This window comes from Pelophylax lessonae (assembly GCF_965119305.1).
Source record: "Pelophylax lessonae genome assembly, chromosome: 8".
Taxonomy (NCBI): Eukaryota; Metazoa; Chordata; class Amphibia; order Anura; family Ranidae; genus Pelophylax; species Pelophylax lessonae.
In genome coordinates this window covers 215332617-215355426 of record NC_138775.1, presented here as the reverse complement: position 1 = coordinate 215355426, position 22810 = coordinate 215332617, and the positions used below count along the sequence as shown (strand labels likewise).

The 22810-nt window shown below is 42.9% G+C and overlaps 1 protein-coding gene across 1 annotated transcript in view; it reads right to left on the bottom strand.

Moving 5' to 3' along the window:
* The window catches only part of LOC309562229 (putative ferric-chelate reductase 1), a gene marked incomplete at its 5' end in the record, with an annotated part of 130118 nt that extends 125397 nt beyond the window's left edge, over positions 1-4721 (bottom strand). The window contains one exon of the mRNA XM_082266353.1: positions 4539-4721. Coding sequence (XP_082122479.1) covers positions 4539-4721 — 183 coding nt within the window. The remainder of the gene's footprint in view (positions 1-4538) is intronic.
* Between the last annotated feature and the right edge of the window lie 18089 nt (positions 4722-22810).

Here is a 22810-nt window from a genome sequence, read left to right as displayed (position 1 = left end):
TGCTGCCAGTGCCGGCCTACCAGGGGCTGATCTGAGGTGTGAAGGTGCAGGAATTGGGGTGACCTGAGGTGTGAAGGTGCAGGAATTGGGGTGGTCTGAGGTGTGAAGGTGCAGAAATTGGGGTGGTCTGAGGTGTGAAGGTGCAGAAATTGGGGTGGTCTGAGGTGTGAAGGTGCAGAAATTGGGGTGGTCTGAGGTGTGAAGGTGCAGAAATTGGGGTGATCTGAGGTGTGAAGGTGCAGAAATTGGGGTGATCTGAGGTGTGAAGGTGCAGAAATTGGGGTGGTCTGAGGTGTGAAGGTGCAGAAATTGGGGTGGTCTGAGGTGTGATAGTGCAGGAATTAGGGTGATCTGATTTGTGAAGGTGTGCAAAAGCTCACTTGATTTCTTATTTATTCTATTTAATGTTATTTAATTAAAGCATATTTTCATGTAGTTGTATGTTTTATTTGGCTAAATGATTAAATGCGCCTATATTTTTGGTAGAATATAAAAAAATTTGGGGCCCCACTTTTAGGTTTGCCCAGGGCCACACTTTATCTAAAACCGGCCCTGGTTCTGTCACAGATAAACACAGGGATCTTGTGTTCCTACTATTTAAGAACACAGGTTTCTGTGTTCATCTAATAAGTACAACCCCCACACAGTTAGAAAGCACCCCCTCTGAGCACACTTAACCCTTTGATCACCCCTGGTGTTAACCCCTCCCCTGCCACTGTCATTAGTACAGTAACCATGCATATTTCTAGCACTGATTACTGTAGTAATGTTACTGGTCCCCTCAAAAGTGTCAAAAGTGTCAGTTAGGTGTCCGATCTGTCTGCAATGTCGCAGTCCCGCTAAAAATCAATGATCGCCGCCATTACTAGTAAAAAAGTAAAAAATAAATAAAAATTACATAAATCTATCCCCTAGTTTGTAGATGTGATAACTTTTGTGCAAACCAATTAATATACACTTATTGGGATTTTTTTTTACCAAAAATATGTAGCAGAATACATATTGGCCTAAATTGATGAAACAATTTGATTTTTACATTTTTTTTGATTGAATATGTTTTATAGCAGGAAGTAAAAAATATTGTTTTTTTTTTCAGAATTGTCGCTCTTTTTTGTTTTTGTTTATGGCACAAAAAATAAAACCCGCAGAGGTGATCAAATACCACCAAAAGAAAGCTCTATTTGTGGGGAAAAAAGCACATCAATTTTAATGCGGTACAGGGTTGCACGACCACGCAATTGTCAGTTAAATTAACACAGTGCCATATCGCAAAAAATGGCCTAGTCATTAAGGGGGTAAAACCTTCCGTCCTTAACCACTTGCCGACTGCCTAACGTCGATCTACGTCGGCAGTCAGCCCCTCACAGGCAAAGTGACGTAGGGCTACGTCACTAGCTTGTGAGGGTCTAGGGAGCGAGCGCGCGCCCCTGGAGGCGCGCTCCCACTCCCGCGTGGTCACGGACCCCCCCGCGCGTGTGACCAGCGGACCCGATGTCCGCCGGTCACTCGGTGATCGGCGAGGGAGAGGGAGAATGTCAGGCAGCTTGTGTAAACAAGCCACCTGTCATTCTCCTCGCTGTAAAGACACTGATCATACGGATCTAGTATGTAGATCAGTTGATCAGTGTCCTTACAGCTCAAGCCACAGCCAATCACAGTAGAAAGCACGCCCCTAGGGATACACACAGCCCCTCCCTCCCAAATAAAGTTAACCCCTTCACCACCAGTGTATTTTTACAGTAACAGTGCATATGTATAGCACTGATTACTGTAGAAATGTCACTGGTAACCCCAAAAGTGTCACAAATGTCAGTCAAGGGTCCGATCTGTCCGCCCCAATGTCGCAGTACCGCAAAAAAATCGCAGATCGCCGCCATTACGCGTTTAAAAAAAAACAACAAAAATGACAAAAATCTTTCCCTTTGTTAGTAAACGCGATAACTTTTGCGCAAACCAATCAAAATACGCTTTTTGCGATTTTTTTTACCAAACATAGGTAGCATAAAACAAATTGGCCGAAAATGTTAAAAAATTTTGATTTTTACATTTTTTTTGGGGGGGAATTTCATATAAAAAAATGTGAAAAATATTGTTATTTTTGCAAAATTGACGCTCTTTTTTTGTTTATAGCGCGTGATCAAAAAATCGCACAGGTGATCAAATACCACCAAAAGAAAGCTCTGTTTGTGGGAAAAAAAGGACGCCAAATTTGTTTAGGTACAGCGTCGCACGACCGCGCAATTGTCCGTTAAAGTCACGCAGTGCCGAATCGCAAAATACCCCCTGGTCGGAATGGGGGTAAAATCTTCCGGGGCTTAAGTGGTTAAGTGATTAAAGTAAAAATTCATGCAGCATTTATTTATTGGTGAATTAACCTCTGGGTGTCCAAGGTTTAGATTTTAATACATTTGGTCAGTGAATCTCACTGTAGTCATTGGTTATACATTGAAATTAGATTCTTGGTTTTTTGCCCTTGGTGTGAAAAAAAAAATATATATTGAATTGTTTAGTGGACTTATATATCATGATTTTTACACTTTGGGGTGGATATATTTGTTTATAATGGTATATGATTAAAATATAAAGATACAGCACAACATTTTTGGATATTGCATAATATTTCATTCACCGAGTGTATTTATATACAGTAATACCTTGGATTGTGAGCATCCTTTGTTCCAGAAACGTGCTTGTAATCCAAATCACTCGTATATCAAAGATAATTTACCCATAGGAAATAATGGAAACTCAGATGATTCGTTCCACAACCATTTATTCATATAAAATTAATTAGGGCAAGACAAAATACAGTACAGTATAAAGTGTATGGTGTATACCAGCCTTTTTCAACCAGTGTGCCCAGGCACCCTGGGGTGCCTTGGGGTTTCTTTAGGGCTGCCCTGGCAAAATACCTAAAAATTGCCCATCAAATTGTTTACAAGACGGCGTGTGGATAAATCCCGCCTTTTAGTTAGTAAAAGCCACAGGTTTTCACTGTGCACCATTACGACCATGTAGCTGCTGGTGTTCTAAGAACCAATAACATCATCATTTCATAAGGAGGATGTAAGTTGCCTGCACAGCATCTTTTTTTGACCCTCCCCTGCCCCTCTCCACCAGAGCTGGGGTCTTATTAGCTGAGTGAGGGAGAAAAACAGAGGGAGAAGAGAAACACTGGAATACTAGTCAGTACCAGTTTGCAAAAATGTATTTGCTTTGGAAGAATAAACTCCCCTTTTAATGTTGGGTGTCCCAAGTGTGTGGATGTTGCTTTATTATGTAAATATTTTAGATTACTTTTTACATTTTAGAATGGGGGGCCTCAAGACTTTCCATAATTTTTGGAGGGTGCCTCGAGGTTGTCCATAATTTTTAAAGGGTGCCTTGACTGAAAAAGGTTGGGAAACACTGGTGTATACAGTACGGGGCCAGATATTTGGGGAAAATGTGAGCAGTAGAAGGATCACAGCTTTAATGTAAAAAAAAGTGGAACTACACTATTTTAAAAACTATTTCCCACATTAAGGAGTCATCTATGTAAAGCCGCTGGTGTACAGTATACAATAAAGCTGCTGGTGTATCCAGTAAAGCTGCTGGTGTATACATTACTGTATGTGGCCAGAGGTCTGGGGGCGCTGGTGGCTCTCAGCACTTAATGAACTAGGAGAAGAATAAAATTCTGCTCACCCAGCGCACAAAAATAATCAAACAGAAAAGGATAAAAATATTGTCACTAGGTACATAAATGCACTCTCAACTACAATGAGGGACAATATATATCGGATAGCTGCCACTATAAAAATAATAACATCAAAAAAAGGTGCACTCCTTAAAAGTATTAAAATAAAATTAAATTAATAAACTCCTCTAGAGTCCACTAGCGGCGCTGCAAGTATAAGTTCACCATATACTGTGTATATAAGTAGATAGACCAAAAAGTCCAACACCAAAAGTGTAAGGGTAATCCAGGAAATAACAGTCCAATCGACAACCAATTGTAGTATGTCTGAACTCCTGAGGGTAATAAGGATGAAGGACCTCCACCTCACCACGGTGTACACCCCGAAGGAAATGCACTTACCAGAAGTGGCTGAACCACAGGCTCATAGTGATAAGACCCTGCCAAGTCCTCCTCAACCCGAGTTTTCTCCAACTAGCAAGCAGGCTGGTATCACCACTCACAAGGTGTACATGTGAAAATAAAGCGTCATAGGCACATAGCGTAACCCCGTTTTCACTTTATTTAAAACTTCAACATCACACCAAACTCTTTAAGAATTACACTCACATGTTAAGACTTGATCAAAAGCATAATCAACATGGGTAATAGCTGTTACCGTGCAGTCGTTCTCCCAGCACCGATCATGTAACACCGCCGGGTACCGAGGCGGGGAACTTCCGGGTGCGGCGTCTGACGTGTACCGGTAACCATAGAAACCGCGTGCTCACGCCCTAATGCATTTCGTCACTGCGGACTTCTACCGAGGGCGTGAGGGGTTACGCTATGTGCCTATGACGCTTTATTTTCACATGTACACCTTGTGAGTGGTGATACCAGCCTGCTTGCTAGTTGGAGAAAACTCGGGTTGAGGAGGACTTGGCAGGGTCTTATCACTATGAGCCTGTGGTTCAGCCACTTCTGGTAAGTGCATTTCCTTCGGGGTGTACACCGTGGTGAGGTGGAGGTCCTTCATCCTTATTACCCTCAGGAGTTCAGACATACTACAATTGGTTGTCGATTGGACTGTTATTTCCTGGATTACCCTTACACTTTTGGTGTTGGACTTTTTGGTCTATCTACTTATATACACAGTATATGGTGAACTTATACTTGCAGCGCCGCTAGTGGACTCTAGAGGAGTTTATTAATTTAATTTTATTTTAATACTTTTAAGGAGTGCACCTTTTTTTGATGGCTCTCAGCACTTCCTTGAGAACTCAGAGACACTTGGGATCTGTTGACACTTCCGGGTGCTCCAAATGCGCGTTACGCCCTCCCCACCCAGCTGGGAGTCCTCCGGGTGTCTCTGAGTTCTCCAGGAAGCACTGGGAGCCACCAGCACCCCCGGAGCATATACAGTACTGTATACACCAGCAGCTTTACTGTATACACCAGCAGCTTTACATGGATGAGCACCAGACTCCCTAACGCGAGATATACAGTATATTGTGAGTGTAATTGCGCTCATTTATCAAGTTACAATTTTTTATAGAAATGTTGCTCATCTTGCAAAACGCTTGTATACTACATTACTCGCAAACCAAGGTAATACTGTAGTTACACAACCAGGTACATCGCTTGGCTCCTTGCATGCTTCATCTTACCTACACTTACAGAACCACCCCTTCCTTGAATGAAGGTTCCCAGACCCCCACCTTACATAAGGGTTCCCAAAGCTCCCCTTCCTTATTAGTGTTCCCAGAACCTCCCTTTCTTGTATCAGGGTTCCCAGAGCCTCCTCCCAACATTGAATCATAGTCTGAAGAATTTCCTTACTTTCTTTGCATCAGAGTTCATAGTCACAATGCAGCTATAGGGGAAGGCTGGGAGGAGGGGCACTGGCAAAAGGTCTATAGGAGAAAGTTCTGTTCTCCTCCTCTACATGATGGGGGGTAGAGCAAGCATGTGGATTGGCTGCCAGGACACCGGGCTGTTCTACTAACAAACCACAGTTGTTTATTTTGTTCACAAATGGTTATAGCTCAGTGACGGGAGGCAGCTTTCCTTGGCGTCGGGGAGTGCAAGTGAAATCTGGAGGGCATAGCCCACCCCAGCACCCCCTGAGACCCGGCCACTCCTCATATGTGCATCAAACACCAAAGAAAAAAGATGCATGAGTATTTTTACACTAGAATTCATGTTTTCTTCCCATAAAAATGAGAAGCAAGAGAGTGCTAGGAAATTGGAGGTACAAAAAGTGGGTAGATTTGTAGCTGCTATACCAAACTTAAACAGTTAGCTCCCCTGGGGGAGTTATTGCTCCATAATGCCTTCCCATAGTAGTGCCTCTGAAAACAAGGCATGTGATAGAACCTCTGTGTGCCTGCAGTGACATTCTCATGGCACTATAAATTTATATATTTTTTTTTTTTACTACAGATCTGAGATGAGTTACATGTCAGAAAATGGCTTTACATTTGTTTTATAAATCCTTCAAATATAGTGTGACCAGTATTCCTGTGTTAGGATCTCTGAATTTTGAACAAGCAATCGTGTACAGTGCTGCAAAAAAGTATTTCCCTCCTTTCTGATTTTTTTTTGCATGCAGTATTTGTCACACTTAAATGATTCAGATCATCAAACAAATTTTAATATTACCCAAAGATATCCTGAGTAAATATAAAATGCAGTTTTTAAATGTTTGCATTTATTAAGGAAAAAAAGATGTCCAAATCTGTCTGAACATATGTGAAGTAATTGACACCCCACTGCTAAATCGTGAATGAACTGTGATTTTATTTTAAAAGCTGAGTTAACCACTTTCCTACTGGCCACTTTTTCTCACTTCCTTCCCAGGCTAATTTTCAGTGCTGTGACACTTTGAATGACAATTGCGCGGTCATGCAGCACTGCGCAACAACATTTTTATCATTTTTTTCACACAAATAGAACTTTCTTTAAGGTGGCATTTGATCACCACTGGGTTTTTTTCATAGTTTGTTATAAAATTTTTCAAAACAGGTAGCTTTTCTCCTTCATTGATATGCGCTGGTGAGACTGTGCTGATGGGCACTGATAAGCTGCACTGATGAGGCAGCACTGTTAGGCCTGCTGATAGATGGCACTGATGAGCACTGATAAGCAGCACTGATAGGTAACACTGATGAGGAGGCACTGATTGACAGCACTGATGGGCACTGATTGGCAACACTGGTGGGCACTGATTGGCAGCACTGGTGGGCACTGATGGGCAGCATTAGTGTGAACTGTTCGTACTGCACTGATAATCAGGATATTGATAATCAGTGCCCTGATTATCAGTGCCAATGTCCCTTTAACACAAACCGGTTATTGGCCTTTTTTCTCCTCATGTTTACAGCCAATATCCAGCTTGGGTTGACATCCGTGATCACTTGTCATGGGGCACAGCTGATCACAGGGTAAAGGCCGCGGGAAGCGAGATTCTAGGAGGACGTCAATAGACGCAAAGTAAGCAAGCGCTGTAGCCGTCATATGGCTATAGATTGGGCAGTAACAGGTTAAATTTAACTTGCCACACTCAGGCTTGCTTACTGCCAGACCTGTTGAATCAAAAAATCACTTAGATAAAAGCTGTCTGACTAAGTAAAGCACGTTAAAAGATCTCAAAAAGCAACACATTGTGCTGCAATCTAAAGAAATTCAAGAGCAGATGAGAATGGTCTGGAAAGGGTTACAAATCCATTTCTAAGGCTTGGGGACTCCAGTGAACCAGGGTGGAAGCCATTATCCACAAATAGAGAAAACTTGGAACAGTGGTGAACCTTCCCAGGAGTGGCCGCCTAACAAAATTACTCCAGGTGGACAACATTTCATCCAGGAGGTCATAAAAGAACTCATAACAACATCTAAAGAACTGCAGGCCTTACTTGTCTCAGTTAAGGTCAGTGTTCATGATTCAACAATAAGAAAGAGACTGAGAAAAATGGCATCCATGCCATGAGAGTTCCAAGACGAAAGCCACTGTTGACTAAAAAGAACACAAAGGCTCACCTCACATTTGCCATTAAAAACATTTTTATTATTTATTATCCCCAAGATTTTTGGACAAATATTCTGTGGACTCATGAGGCAAAAGTTGAACTTTTTGGAAGGTGTGCATCCTGTTATATCTGGCATAAAACTAACACTGCATTTCGTGAAAAAAACATCATACCAACAGTCAAACATTGTGGTGGTGTGATGGTCTGGGGCTGCTTTGCAGATTCAGGACCTGGACAACTTGCCATAATTGATGTAACCACAAATTCTGCGTTCTACCAGAAAATCCTGAAGGAGAATATCCGGTCCTCAAGCTCAAGCACACTTGGGTTATGCAGTCGGACATAAAATCTGAAAACACACCAGCAAGCCCACCTCTGAATGGCTCAAAAACTAAAATATAAAATTAAGGTTTTGGAGTTGCCTAGTCAAAGTCCGGGCCTAAATCCAATTAAGATGCTGTGACATGACTTCATGACTTTAAGCAGGCCAATCATGCTCGAAAACCCTCCAATTAAAAACAACTCTGCAAAGAAGAGTGGGCCGGAATTCCTTCACAGCGATGTGAAAGACTCATTGCCAGTTATCGCAAATGCTTGATTGCAGTTGTTGCCGCTAACGGTGGCACAACGAGTTATTAGGTTTCACTTTTTTTTTTCCTTTTTAACAAAGGCCAAGATTTGTTAAATATTAAGCTTTAGCTTAATAAATGAAATTATCATTTAAAAAACTACATTTTGTATTTACTTAGGTTATCTTTGAGTAATATTAAAATTTGTTTCATGATCTGAATCATTAAAGTTTAACAAATATGCAAAAAAAAAGAAAAATCAGGAAGCGGGTAAATACTTTTTCACAGCACTGTACAGGAGACAAACCTAGTACTTAAATTCTTGATATTATGTTTAAAGCAAGTTTCAGTTTACTTCTCCAGACTATCCTTAACTTGTCTAGAACAATTTTAGTACTTTATTTCCTGCTGAAAATGTAGTCACATCGCTACTTAAAGTGGTTGTAAACCTCAGAAATGAATAATGAACATAGCATATGCCTCTATAGTGTGTATAAGTCTTAATCCAAAGCACAGAGTGTGAATTCTGTGTCCTCTGCTCTCTAAATACCTCACTTCTGACAGGTTATGCCAACACCGCAGTATCTCAGAAGAAGGCCCTGTTTCTGCCTTTAGCACAAAGAATGTGAATGACAGCATTAGCTGTGCATGTTTTCCTATGAGTGAGTATAGAGGGGGTTGTGTCCTTTCCTTCCACTCAGGTCTCAGATTATACTCATCCCCCCGCAGTGTGTGCTGTTAGATCCCCACTGCCTACTTGCTGAAGAAATATTCTTTGATTTGTGTGTTTTGGAAGGCTGAAGAGAAGACGGGGATGCAGATACACAGGTACATGATTTGTTTTATCTCTGTGTGTCGGAGGCTTTTCACTTTGGTGGGTATATGTCAGGGTTTCTATAAGCAAATGACCTGGCCAATCCTGTCAACACCACATCCCAGTGAGAGATAGAGACCTAAAAAATTGGAAAACTGGGACTTTCTAGGTGTTAATCTCCCCCTTCAATGCTATTATAAATAGACATACATATCGTAAAAAATATTACTTTTTTTGACCATAGACAGTTTAAAAAATATAAGTCATAAAAAATGACATAAAATTGATATTGCACACCATAGTAAGTAATTCATGGTAACACTACCCTCAAATTAAAGGGGTTCCTCCCCTTCCCAATCTGCTCTATATCACAGTGTGTGAAGAGAACAGGACTCACTTATGGCTTCTTCAGGGGTGCATGCCGGAGGGGGTTGATGTGGTGCCGGGATTACGCGCCTGCGCCTGAACTGATGAGCGGCGCAAGTGCAGGGCATTCTGGGACCGAAGAGGACGACCTGGCTTCAGTTGCCCACACCTGAGATGGCAGCGCTGGACAAGAAATTTTCAAGGTAAGTATTTCTTCTAAAAGGTAAGTGCAACCTGGGACAGTTCAGAGGCTATCCATTCTGAAATGCACTAGCCCTGACTGTCCTGGGGGTATTTTTATCAAAATTGTTTTTTTTCAGGCCGGAACTCCGCTTTAATGACCAGGACCTATTTTGGCGATTCGGCACTGCGTTACTTTAACGGACATTGCGCAGTCGTGTGACGCTGTACCCAAATAAAATCGATGTCCTTTTTTTCCCACAAATAGAGCTTTCTTTTGGTGGTATTTGATCACATGTGTGATTTTTATTTTTTGCGCTATAAACAAAAAAAGAGCGACAGTTTGGATAAAAATGAAAATATTTTTCACATTCTACTATAGGGTGCATACCTTCATGTGCCAATTTTTCAGGCCCATCAAAGGTTTTTGCGCTTTGCGGTAGAAGACCGCTATTTTCAGTTCGTGGCCTTGCCCTTCGGGCTAGCCACGGCTCAACAAGTGCTCACAAAAACCCAGCTCCAGTATTGGCTATTCTAAGGTCTCAAGGTATGGCAGTGATAGGATACCTGGAGGATCTATTACTTATAGACCGGTCTACTCTAAGACAGAATGTGTTTTGGGCAGTTCAGTTCTTAGAATGTCTGGGTTGGATACTGAATTTGGCAAAGTCAGCATTGCAACCAGTTCGGAGTCTAGAGTATCTGGGTTTCCTTGAGGACACAGTACAGGCAAAGGTGTTTTGCTGCCAAGAAAGGTCGTAGCCCTGAAGGATCTGGTTCGGATTTTAAGAGGGAAAAAGTATCCTTCTGCACGTCTTATTATGAGGTTGCTAAGGAAGATGGGGTACGTCAGAGTCTATGTTGGTGGTTGGTAGCCAGGAATTTGGAGAGCGGGAAATCCTTTCTTCCAGTAGTCTGCAAGGTGACTACAGATGCCAGTCTCTCTGGCTGGGGAGCAGTTCTGGAGAAAGACACTGTCCAAGGGAAATGGTCCTGGTTAGAAAGGAGCTTCCCCATCAATATCCTGGAAATTCGAGCGGTTTGTCGGGCATTAAGGTACTGGACTCCCAGATTTCAGGGTTAGTGGACAATCTGACAATGCCACGGCTGTGGCCTATATCAACTATCAGGGGGGCACTAAGAGTCAGTCAGCCTAGAAGGAGGTGGGTCACATCCTATCCTGACATAAAAATGACATAAATCTTTCCTCTAGTTTGTAGATGCTATAACTTTTGCACAAACCAATCAAAATACGCTTATTGCAATTTTTTTTTACCAAAAATATGTATCAGAATACCAGTTGGCCTAAGAGGATGAAAAATTTAGATTTTTAAATTTTTTTTTGGAATGTTATGTAGCAGAATGTGAAAAATATTTTTTTATTGTTTTAATCGCAAAAAAATGGCCTGGTCATTAAGGGGGCAAATCCTTTCAGTCCAGTAGTGGTTAAAAGTCAAATTTTAGCCTTGTCAGTCTTTTTTCAAAGACAAGGGGTGCTACGTATGCTTCTGCCAGTTAGGCCACCGTTGTGTCCTTGGGATTCACATTTGGTCCTGGCGGTTCTACAGAAACAGCCTTTTGAGCCCATTCGGCATATTCCTCTAGTTCTTTTGACCAGAAAGTTAGTCTTTTTGGTTGCAGTAACTTCAGCTACAACAGTATCAGAGTTATCGGCTCTTTCCATTTTTGACCTTACATCAAGATAAGACCGACCTTTTGTTTGTGCTGTCAGAAGGGCCCAGGAAAGGGCAGGCAGCATCTAGGTCTACAATTTCTCAGTGGATTCGCAAGGTCATTATCCAGGCATATGATTTAAAGGGGAAGGTTACACCTTTTCCAGTATAGGCACACTCTACCAGAAGAGTAGGTGCTTCTTGGGCAGTTCGCCATCAAGCTTCTATGGCTCATATTTGCAAGGCCGCTACTTGGTCTTCAAACATATATTCACTAGATTCTATCAGGTGAATGATAGGACCCGGGAGGATTCTGCATTTGGCCACAGTGTGCTGCAGGCAGCTATGTAGATCTTTTCGGTCTGATGTTTTTTTAGTCTTTTCCTATTTAGTGTCCCCCTCCCCTCAAGTGCATTGCTTTGGGATGTCCCAGATAGTAATTATTATGGCTGCTCTGTGTCCCGTGATGCACAAAAGAACATTTGATTTTTCCTACAACTTACCTGTAAAATCCTTTTCTTGGAGTACATCCAAGAACATCATGGGACAAAGAGGTTCCTCCTCTCTTGTCTGGGATGTTTATTGCTTGCTACAAAACTGAGGTACTTCCTGTATGGGAGGGATTGTATAGAGGGGGACTTTTCCTTTTTTTTGGCTGTCAGTGTCCATTCACCTATAGGTGGCGTATAACCCAGATAGTAATTAATATGGCTGCTCTGTGTCCCCTGATGTACTCCAAGAAAAGGTATTTTACAGGTAAGCTGGAGGGAAAATCAAATTTTCAGATTTATTGTTAAATGCCCCAGGTTGTCAGCACAGAGCTGTATGATTTTGTAGATCATATAAAAATATCCTTTCAACTCTTCATGAAATAACATATTAAAGAATATTCAAAGGTACATACTGGATTAACAATTATATTGTATCAGTTTCCTTTACTACATCAAAATTTAGTTTACAAAACAATCCTCCAAAGAGAATGACCAATTATTACAAAAAAAGTGACAATTTTTTTTAAAAAAAATCTCTACCATTCTGCTTGTGCTCCACAATATGACAAATGTCCTCCAAGATTACTATAGTAACCAGTGGCGTAGCGTGGGGGGTGCGGAGGGGGCCGGTGGCTCCGGGCACAAAATTTAGGGGGACGAAATCCCACGTCGCCGTTTCACTCCTGAGCTGCCTCTGTCATAATTTTTTTATGGTGTCCCCGCACTCCAGGCTGCCATGTCCCCTGTCAGGCTGCGCCCTGTTATTGGGCGAATAGGGTAATGTGTGGCAGGGGGCCTGGCCTGTCTGAGATCCCGGGTGGCACATGCGCACGTGAGTCCCGCCTCCGCCTCTGAATGTGAACCGCAAAGGTCTTCTCCTCCTCCTCTCCTCAAACCTGGATCTCAAGTAAGTCAGCAGCCAGACAGAGTGAGTTAGGGGAGAGCAGTTAGGGTCACGCTGTGTAGTGATCAGTATAGGAATACTGTAGGTAGGACAGTGTACTGTAATGGTTAGTGTAGTGGGCAGTGTAGTGTAGTGGGCAGTGTAGTGTAGTGTAGGGGGCAGTGTAGTGTAGTGGGCAGTGTAGTGTAGTGGGCAGTGTAGTGTAGTGTAGTGTAGTGTAGTGGTCAGTGTAGTGTAGTGGGCAGTGTAGTGTAGTGGGCAGTGTAGTGTAGTGTAGTGGGCAGTGTAGTGTAGTGGGCAGTGTATTGTAGTGGGCAGTGTAGTGTAGTGTAGTGGGCAATGTAGTGTAGTGGGCAGTGTAGTGTAGTGGGCAGTGTAGTGTAGAGTAGTGGGCAGTGTAGTGTAGTGTAGTTGGCAGTGTAGTGTAGTGGGCAGTGTAATGTAGTGGGCAGTGTAGTGCAGTGTAGTGTAGTGTAGTGAACAGTATAGTGTAGTGTAGACAGTGACACTACACTACTACACTGTCCACTACACTACGCTAACCACTACACTACACTGTCCACTATGCTGACCACTACACTGTAGTGGTCAACGTAGTGTAATGGATAGTGTAGTAGTAGTGGACAGGTAGGTCAGTGTAGTGGTCAGTTTAGTGGTCAGTTTAGGAATCAGGTATGTCAGTGTAGTGGTGAGTTTAGGAATCAGGTAGGTCAGTGTAGTGGTCAGTTTAGGAATCAGGTACGTTAGTGTAGTGGTCAGTGTAGGAATCAGGCTGGTCAGTAATATTGTAGGAAGGTACTCAGGGAGTGTTAAAAGTCCGCAGGTTGGGGGGGGGGCAAATTACTTGCCTTGCCCCGGGCGCTGAAAACCCACGCTACGCCACTGATAGTAACTAATCACACATAATTAGATCAGAAGTATCAATTCAACAGTATAACATATAAAACAAATGAAATTAATATGTAAATCAACATCAGATTGTTTTAAAGCAATGAACCAAGCATGAATCTAAAGAGGCCTCTAAAACATGATTAATTCTATCATCCCCCATTAAATTCATAAAATGCACTTATTCACATATGTTTATGGATGTTTCTATCATAAGAATTGAATAATTGCAAGTTCTATAGCTTTATCATTGCAACAAATGGTGCCACTAGTTGTTGGATCAGTTTTTGTTAATGACAACATATCTATTTCCATACTAAGCTTTCACAGTCAATTTATGCTAGCCAGTATTTTCAATATATTAGATATATCTAATATCATGCATCTATTAGTCATTAGTCATTTAGCCCAGTAAAAACTATTAATACTTACATTTCCATAGAATGCAGAAACAAATCCTGTCTTATGTTCTTATGACTTACAAATATATAATAGAACATGTGAAAAGAATCATTTTTTTTTTATAGCTAGGACAAGGTCCTGGCCTCCCAAGAGATAACATTATATAGAGGAGCCAATGAACTCAATGGTCTCTATCATTATGTATATAAGGTAGCAAGGAGGAGTTAGTGACAATTGTTTATCATGTTTTATTATGAAAAAAATATGAAGAGTGGAGAGCACAGAATGGAATGTGACAATGACAAATTTGATTAACTAAAGAGCACTTTAGAATTTATGTGTAAATAATATAACCCAAATATCACCACTATCACCAAACTATCAATTTAATCAGTTTTGCTTTAAATATAAACCTTCTCTGGGTAATTTGCTGCTCTAAGTTTCACCAAAGCATGATACTGTAACATTTAAAAATAACCCAGTAATATGTATTGTGTGGATGAATTTTTATCTCTTGCATATTTTTCCAAGTTAGAAAAAGTGGATTATGTCCTCTATCAAAAGTTATGGAATTAGTCTGGAGCCAGAGAAATGGCAGTTATTTTGTCTCTATGTTGTCTCTAATAGGCTTGCTGCAAATATTTTAAAAACTATAATGCTATGTCTGAACATCCAAATAGCAGAAATCAGAAACTTGATCTAAAATATAAAAATCAATTTTCTTGAATTTTTTGGTATGCATTGTTGGGTTTGATTGTTCTGGGATTTGTTTTGTCGGTGCTTTATTTACCACCCCCTGTGGGTTGGTCATAATTTGTTTCTTTTTCTGTATATCTATATCTATATATCTATATCTATATCTATATATATATATATATATATATATATATATATATATATATAGTGTTGGGTGAACGGTTTGGCGCAAGCATGAGTTTGGCCCAAACGTTGGCTGTTAGACCCTTTTAGGGAACATCCAAATTTGCAGGGACCAAACGCCCAGGAAATGCCCTGTGCACTGCACAGTGCATTCTGCGGCCTGATTGGGCAAAGCTTTGCCCAATCAGGTTGCAGTAAAAGCTGGTTGTTAATTAGTGGGGTCGGGATGCCGGCCGCGGCATCCTTAACAACCAAAAGGTCATCAGCTGTCAATGGGCTTCTCCACTGGCAGCGGGTTTTAAGGGGAACCCCACTCCAAAATAAAAAAAATAAGGCCAGGAAGGAGGAGACAAGTGAGCACCCCTCTGAACCATACCAGTTCACATTCCTTCAACTTGGGGGGAACTGTAGGGGAGGGGGGCTCCCCCCAAAGCACCTTGTACCTAAGTTGATGGGGACAAGGGCCTCCTCCCCACAACTCTGGGCAGTGGTTGTGGGATCCTGTGGGTGTTGGGGTTATCAGAATATAGAAGCCCCCCTTGCCAAGGGGGCCCCTAGATCCCAGTCCATGAGTATGGGGCACTATATACCTCATACTAAATCACCCACAAAAGTGTCAAATGTAAATAAAAACACAGAGACAGTTTTTGACAAGTCCTTTTAAAAAAAAAACAAAAAACAATGTCCCCTGAAGAAAATCCAGCCTCAATCATGATGACGCTACCGCCAATGAATTGAAAAAAAAAAAAAAGGTCTACCCGACACTAGCTCCCACCGTCTGACAGCTCTGCCACCTCCCACTGCTAAATAAACAAAGTAGTAGAGCTACCCAAGGCCCATCTCTTGTGACATCATCAGTCCAGCATGCACCATTCAATGATGTCACAAGGGGGCAAGGTCACCCAGTGAAATGATCGGGTAGCCCCACCCCTTAGTTTATTGAGTGGATGGAGGTGGCAGAGCTGTCAGACAGCAGGAGCAAGCATCGGGCGCAGAGCTTTTTTTTTTTTGTTCGGGTCAGCATCCATCGTGACTGACTTATTTTGGGGGACATTGTTTTTGTTTTCTTAATGAAGGACTTGCCAAAAAATGTCTCTGTGTTTTTATTTATGTTTAACACTTTTTTGGTGAATGACTAGGGGTACAATGTACCACATAATCATTCACATAAGAGGGGCCGAGATCTTGGGGCCCTTATTAACCACTTCCCAACTGTCAAGTAGTAAAATGACGGCCGCAAAGTGGTTGTCTCATCCCGGCCGGGCGTCATATGACGTCCAGCAGGATAGGCTGCTCTGCGTGCATTGATTACCAGTGCAGACCCTTGGGGTATGCCACTAGAACCACCAGGGATTGCCCACCCATGGCCACCAAGGATGCCAATCAGTGCTCAGGGAGCCTGTTATCAGTGCTGCCCATCATTGCGATCTATCAGTGCCGCCCACCAGTGCCCATCGTTTCCCATCAGTGCCGCCTATCAGTGCCCATCAGTGTCGTCTATCAGTGCCACCTATCAGTGCCCATCAGTGCCACCTATCAGTGCCCATCAGTGTCACCTATCAGTGCCCATCGATGCTGCATATCAGTGCTACCTATCAGTGCCACATATCAGTGCCCATCAGTGCTGCATATCAGTGCTGCCTATCAGTGCCCATCAGTGCTGCATATTAGTGTCTCATCATCATTGCCACCCCATCAGTGCCACCCCCATCAGTGCCTCTTAATTGGTGCCTGCCAGTGCGGCCTCATCAGTGGTCGTCAGTGCAGGAAAAAACATATTTATTTACAAAATTTTCTAACATAAACAAAAAAAACCTTTTTTTTTTTCAAACTTTTCAGTCTTTTTTTATTTGTTTAGCAAAAAAGAAAAAACCTTGCGGTGATCTAATACCACCAAAAGAAAGCTCTATTTGTGGGGAAAAAAATGACATAAATTTTGTTTAGGTACAGTCAATCAAAATGCAACAGTGTTAAAAGGAAGGGGGTATGGAATTGGTTAAACAGGGCTTTCATATTCTGATAAGCCCCCTGCTCGCATACTACCACAACCACTGCCCAGGGTTGTGGGGAAGAGGCACCCCCCCCCCCCATGTTGAGGCCATGTGGCCTGGTATGGTTCAGGAGGCTGCATGCTTGGATAAGAGCCTGGTATGGATTTGGGGGGCCCACAACATTTTATTTTAAATTTCGGCATGGAGTTAAAATCCATACTAGGCTAGAAGGGCCTGGTATGGGTTTGGGGAGGGGACCCCCACGTGGTTTTATTTCTCAAATTATTGGCAATTATTTTGTTAACACTCAGTGGGGAATCCCAGTGACAGCTGATGAGTCATCCATTGTTAGGGATGCAGCGGCTGACTTGCTGGCCCGCCCCTTGAGCCAGGTATTCACTGAATAAAAAAAATAAAAAAAAATAAAAAGCATTTAGGAACATTCAGCGTTTTCTTCTGCTGGCAAAATGCTCCCAAAAACTAAAAAAAAAGTGTTTTTTTTTGTGTTCCTAGAAGCTGAAACTTGAAAAACATTTCTAGCCTACAATAATGTGCATGGACAGATAGGATAACACTAATTACTTTTAGAAGCAGAAATAAAAAAATCTCATAAGTAGCTCCTAGGAGCGTAAAAATAAGCTAGTAAAGCCTTATTTTTAGTGATCTGAACACAGATGCATTGTTAGAAATGATATTCGAAATGATATTAGAAAAGTGATGGCAGAAAAAGTACCCCACAGAGGGTGCCCTTTCTCAATGACAACCAAGAAGGGCACAGACACTGACCACCAGGGGGCACAGGCCACCAGTGATGAGCTCAGGCAGTGGCGGCTAGTGCTCTATGGGCAGGGGGGGAGGGGTCAGACGGACCACACCAGCTCCAGCCTGGGCACCATACCCCCCCCCCCTGGGACCGCACCAGCTCCAGTCCGCACACCCCCCCCCCCGGTCCCTGGACTGACATGTGGTGGCTTCCCCCTCAGTCTCCTCCATGGGTCAGGCCCCCCTGAGCCCACCCTTTCTTGAAGCCTATTATGGCCTTTGGCTCTAATCAAGTGCTTAAAAAAAAACCCATTGGAATCCATGCGTCCGGCACCCTGCATGTAGATTAGGGGGGCAGGGCCCCTGTGCCCCCAATGGATGGGCTGCCACTGAGCTCAGGCATGTTTGGACACGAGACTGAACCTGCCTGAGCTATCCCACTGGAAAGTCAACAAAGCTGGCTGCGAATCATAGTGGTGGTATTCTTTGCCCCGCAGCCACACTGGTGGAGTTAAATTCATTAGGGGGAGTGGTCACGGAGGAACTGAGGCCATATCCATCCATGTCACATGCTGAGCTGTGGGTGTGCGGCATCCCTATGTTGATTTTACAGTGTATTGTTTGAAATGTTAATTTTTTTTTAGTTTGTTAGGGCAACAAATAACTGGGGTGATGTAGAGGAGGAAGACTGGGAGAATGATGAAGGTTAAAGGATGAGTTCACGTTTAAGAGCATGTTATATGTACATCTGTTATTGGGGTGTAACATGTAACATGCTTATATTCACATGGCTCCCTCTGCCAGAATCACCACGTGACAGAAGGCTGGGGTTCTCCTTCCTACACCTGCTGTCACATTTCAAAATCAGAACTGCTGTGCGGGGCTCTGCTTGCACAGCTGCGTCATCATTTATCGGAATTTGTGAATGAGAAAACTACCACCACGGCAGAGGGCTTGTAGTTTTCAATGAACTGTGTGAGGGTGTTTGTGAGCACCATCATAGTTCATTCACAATCATTTCAGCTTTCAAATAGAGCGGTAGGGCTTGTCTGCAGGAGTCTAATTTTGCACCAGTTATCCACTGATCATGGGTACAATGCTCTTCTGCGAAAAATAAAATAAAGGCATTTTTTTCCTGCAAAATTGGGTGCATTTATTATTTTTTTTCACAAAGGAGAACTTAGCCTTTAATCAAATTTTGCAACAACATCAGAGGAGGCCATGGTGCAATTTTCCCGCTTAACATGCAGGTATGTGCTCTTATATACAGTATCTCACAAAAGTGAGTACACCATTCACATTTTTGTAAATATTTTATTATATCCTTTCATGTGAAAACACTGAAGAAATTACACTTTGCTACAATGTAAAGTAGTGAGTGTACAGCTTGTATAACAGTGTAAATTTACTGTCCCCTCAAAATAAATCAACACACAGCCATTAATGTCTAAACCGCTGACAACAAAAGTGAGTAGACCCCTAAGTGAAAATGTCCAAATTGGGCCCAAAGTGTCAATATTTTGTGTGGTCACCATTATTTTTTGCAGCACTGCCTTAACCCTCTTGGGCATGGAGTTCACCAGAGCTTCACAGGGTACCACTGGACTCAACTTCTTTGGTCGACCATAGCAAGGCCTGTTCTGAGTGGAACCTGTCCTGTTAAACGGCTGTATGGTCTTGGCCACCATGCTGCAGCTCAGCTTCAGGGTCTTGGCAATCTTCCTTTAGCCTAGGCCATCTTTATGTGGAGCAACAATTCTTTTTATCAGATCCTCAGAGAGTTATTTGCCATGAGGTGCCATGTTGAACTTCCAGTGACCAGTATGAGAGAGCGAGAGCGATAACATCAAACTTAACACACCTGCTCCCCATTCACACCTTAGAACTTGTAACACTAACGAGTCACATGATACCAGGGAGGAAAAATGGCTAATTTGGCCCAATTTGGACATTTTCACTTTGGGGTGTACTCACTTTTGTTGCCAGCGGTTTAGACATTAATGGCTGTGTATTGAGTTATTTTGAGGGGACAGCAAATTTACACTGTTAGGCCCCTTTCACACAGGGGAGTCCTTCGGCAGCTCCGTTTTTCTCAGTGGGAGATCGGCGAATGCAGAGACAGAGCTGTCAGGTCCCCGCTGTTCTCTATGGGGGAATTGGATGAGAACAGACCGCCTGTCCATTCTCATCCGATCCCATCCGATCCGCTGGACGGATGGAAAATAGGGTCAGATCGGATCGGATGTCAGCGGACATGTCTCCGCTGACATCCGAGGCCTCATAGAGATGCATGGGGCATCCGTTCAGATCCACCAAAAAACCGGACAGGTGGATCTGAACAGTCCGCCTGTGTGAAAGGGGCCTTATACAAGCTGTACACTCACTACTTTACATTGTAGCAAAGTGTTGTTTCTTCAGTGTTGTCACATGAAAAGATACAATTAAAATATTTACAAAAATGTGAGGGGTGTACTCACTTTTGTGAGATACTATATATATATATATATATTTGTCACTAAAATCTATTTTTTTTCCTCCATGGATGTTTGCATTTAAATACAGTACAATGTTATCATTAATATATCTCTATGATGTAGCCAGGGCTACCTATAGGCAAGGTAGGTGACTGCCTAGAGTGCACATCAGTCAGGGGCACCGCAGTTGGGTGCGCTGCGCTGCCGTACCCCTGGTGAGGGGCCTCTTAGCTGCCTTATTTGCCTACTGTGTGTGTGGGAGTGGAAGGGAATGTCCCCCAATCAGTGTCTACACTTCCGAACAAGAACTGGCTTCCCCCAGGCACCCCTTCCACTGTTTACGGCTGCTTGGACACTGCACCCCACCCACCACACACTCTGCCAATCAGAGGTTACATCACACTGCAGAGCCTTGTTCCCTTTATCCAAGTAGAGCGCTGCTGACATAACCTTCCTCACCCACCACATGTGCCTGGCTCCCCGTACTGTGTGTATGTGCAGCGAGTGTTTGGAGGAGCATGAAGATGCCAGAAGGAGCATGTCAAGTAACAAATGCCTAATGGTGTCTAACCAACAAGATGGCCATGGTTTGCACATGCTGTGACGTGACTTGTAGTATCCAGGCTGCACCCTACGTGTTTTGTCCAAGCAGAATGTCGTCAGGGGCCTGTCTACTGGCTGTCACTTCCTTTATATATAGGGAATGGGCTGGAGGGGACCACCATTCTATAATTGCGTTCCAAGCCTCTATACCACATGTGTCAAACACAAGGCCCACAAGCCGAATCTGGCCCTCCAGGCCATTTCATGTGGCCCTCGCACGCAGAGGGAGGGGTGAAAGTGAGATGTGAACAGCCAGTGAAAGGGAGCTGTTTCTTGCACACTGAGCATAGCAAACCCCTAAAACCTGCACTCTGTACATAGAGTACTCCTGAACTCTGCACTCTGTACGTAGTGCACCCCTGAACTCTGCACTCTGTACGTAGTGCACCCCTGAACTCTGCACTCTGTACATCTGGTCATTCCTGAATTTCTAACATAATGCACTCCTGGTATTTATTGCCCCTTTAAGATCCTCCCACTGTGCAATTTGGGCACACCTATCATTCGTTGTGGTTTGGTTAGGGGGCATGGTTGAGCTCCTGCATCAATTCTCTGGGAAAAAAGGCCCTGCATAAATTTATATAGTCTTACAGATACAACCGGCCATTTGATGACAACCATAATGCTGATGCGGCCCAAAAATGAAATGGAGTTTGACACCCCTGCTCTATACCATGCGCTGGAAACAGAAATATCATCATAACTGGAAGAGTAGTAATTCTGTCCAGGCCGGAATTTACGTCCGACCTGCCACCGGCGGCTATTGTATTGGAGCCAAAAGACAAAAAATGACACACAAGCATCAGTGTCCTGCTCCACAAGGCTATATTAGGAAACCAGGCAAAATCAACACTTTGGCTGGCCATACATGTTCAATTTTCTTGTACAATTTTCTGTTAGATTTACCAAAAACCACATAATATGAGGTCAAATCTAAACAACACTTTTAATTGTATCCAATTAGGCAGGCCTTTGTACTACATAGTTGAAGGTAAATCTAAAGAAAATTGCACAGAAAATTGTAAGAAATTTGTATAATGTATGGCCAGCCTTAGATGTGAATTAAAAACATCTATAAAATTAGAAACGATGCATATAATCACCTCATATCATAAGGCTAATATGCCAATACCATTTACAGGATACTACTGCCATCTTGTGGTTAGAAAGCATATATATAATTCAGAAAAAACAATGATAAAAAAAAACTAGACCATTCCCTCTAATGTTACACTAGACATATATGGTACCCAGAACTAAACACTCCAAAATACATCAGTTGAGCTTCAACAAAAAATGTTTAAACAACCTAGTCCTAGCTATTATTAATAAAGGCATCGGTGTCGCATTCAATGATCAAGCCGTGGGGTCTATATGTCTTTAACCACTTTAGAACCGCTCACAGTAATACTACTGCGGCAGAGTGGTTTGTTATCGTCCAGCGACGTAGTATTAACGTCGTTGGACACTCCCCCTTCTGGGCGGCGCTTGCGCGCCACCGGAGGCTCGCTCCCGCTGTTTTCATTCACAGCGGGAGTCGGGCTAGGGGAGGAGCAGCGGCGATCGCCGCTGCTCTTACCCGATCGTCGGGGATCGAGTCTGGAGATCCGCCCGCTGTGTGTAAACACAGCGGGCGGATCTCCATAGTGACAGGGAGTGACAGATCGGACTGTTCAGCATAGCTGGACATCCGATCTGTCCATGACTCACACAGTCACCTCCCCCCCTACACGTCAGTAAGCACCAGGCATACATTAACCCCTCCCTCTCCAATAAAATTAACCCCTTCCCTGCCAGTGTCATTTTTACAGTAACAGTGCATATATATAGCACTGATTACTGCAGTAATGTCACTGGTACCCCCAAAAGTGTCAAAAATGTCAGTCAAGGGTCCGATCTGTCCGCCGCAATGTCGCAGTCCCGCAAAAAAAATCGCAGATCGCCGCCATTACGCATTAAAAAAAAAACACCAAAAATGACAGAAATCTTTCCCTTTGTTAGTAAACGCAATAACTTTTGCGCAAACCAATCAAAATACGCTTATTGCAATTTTTTTTACCAAACATATGTAGCATAAAACAAATTGGCCAAAAATTTTTAAAAAAATTGGTTTTTACATCTTTTTTGGGGG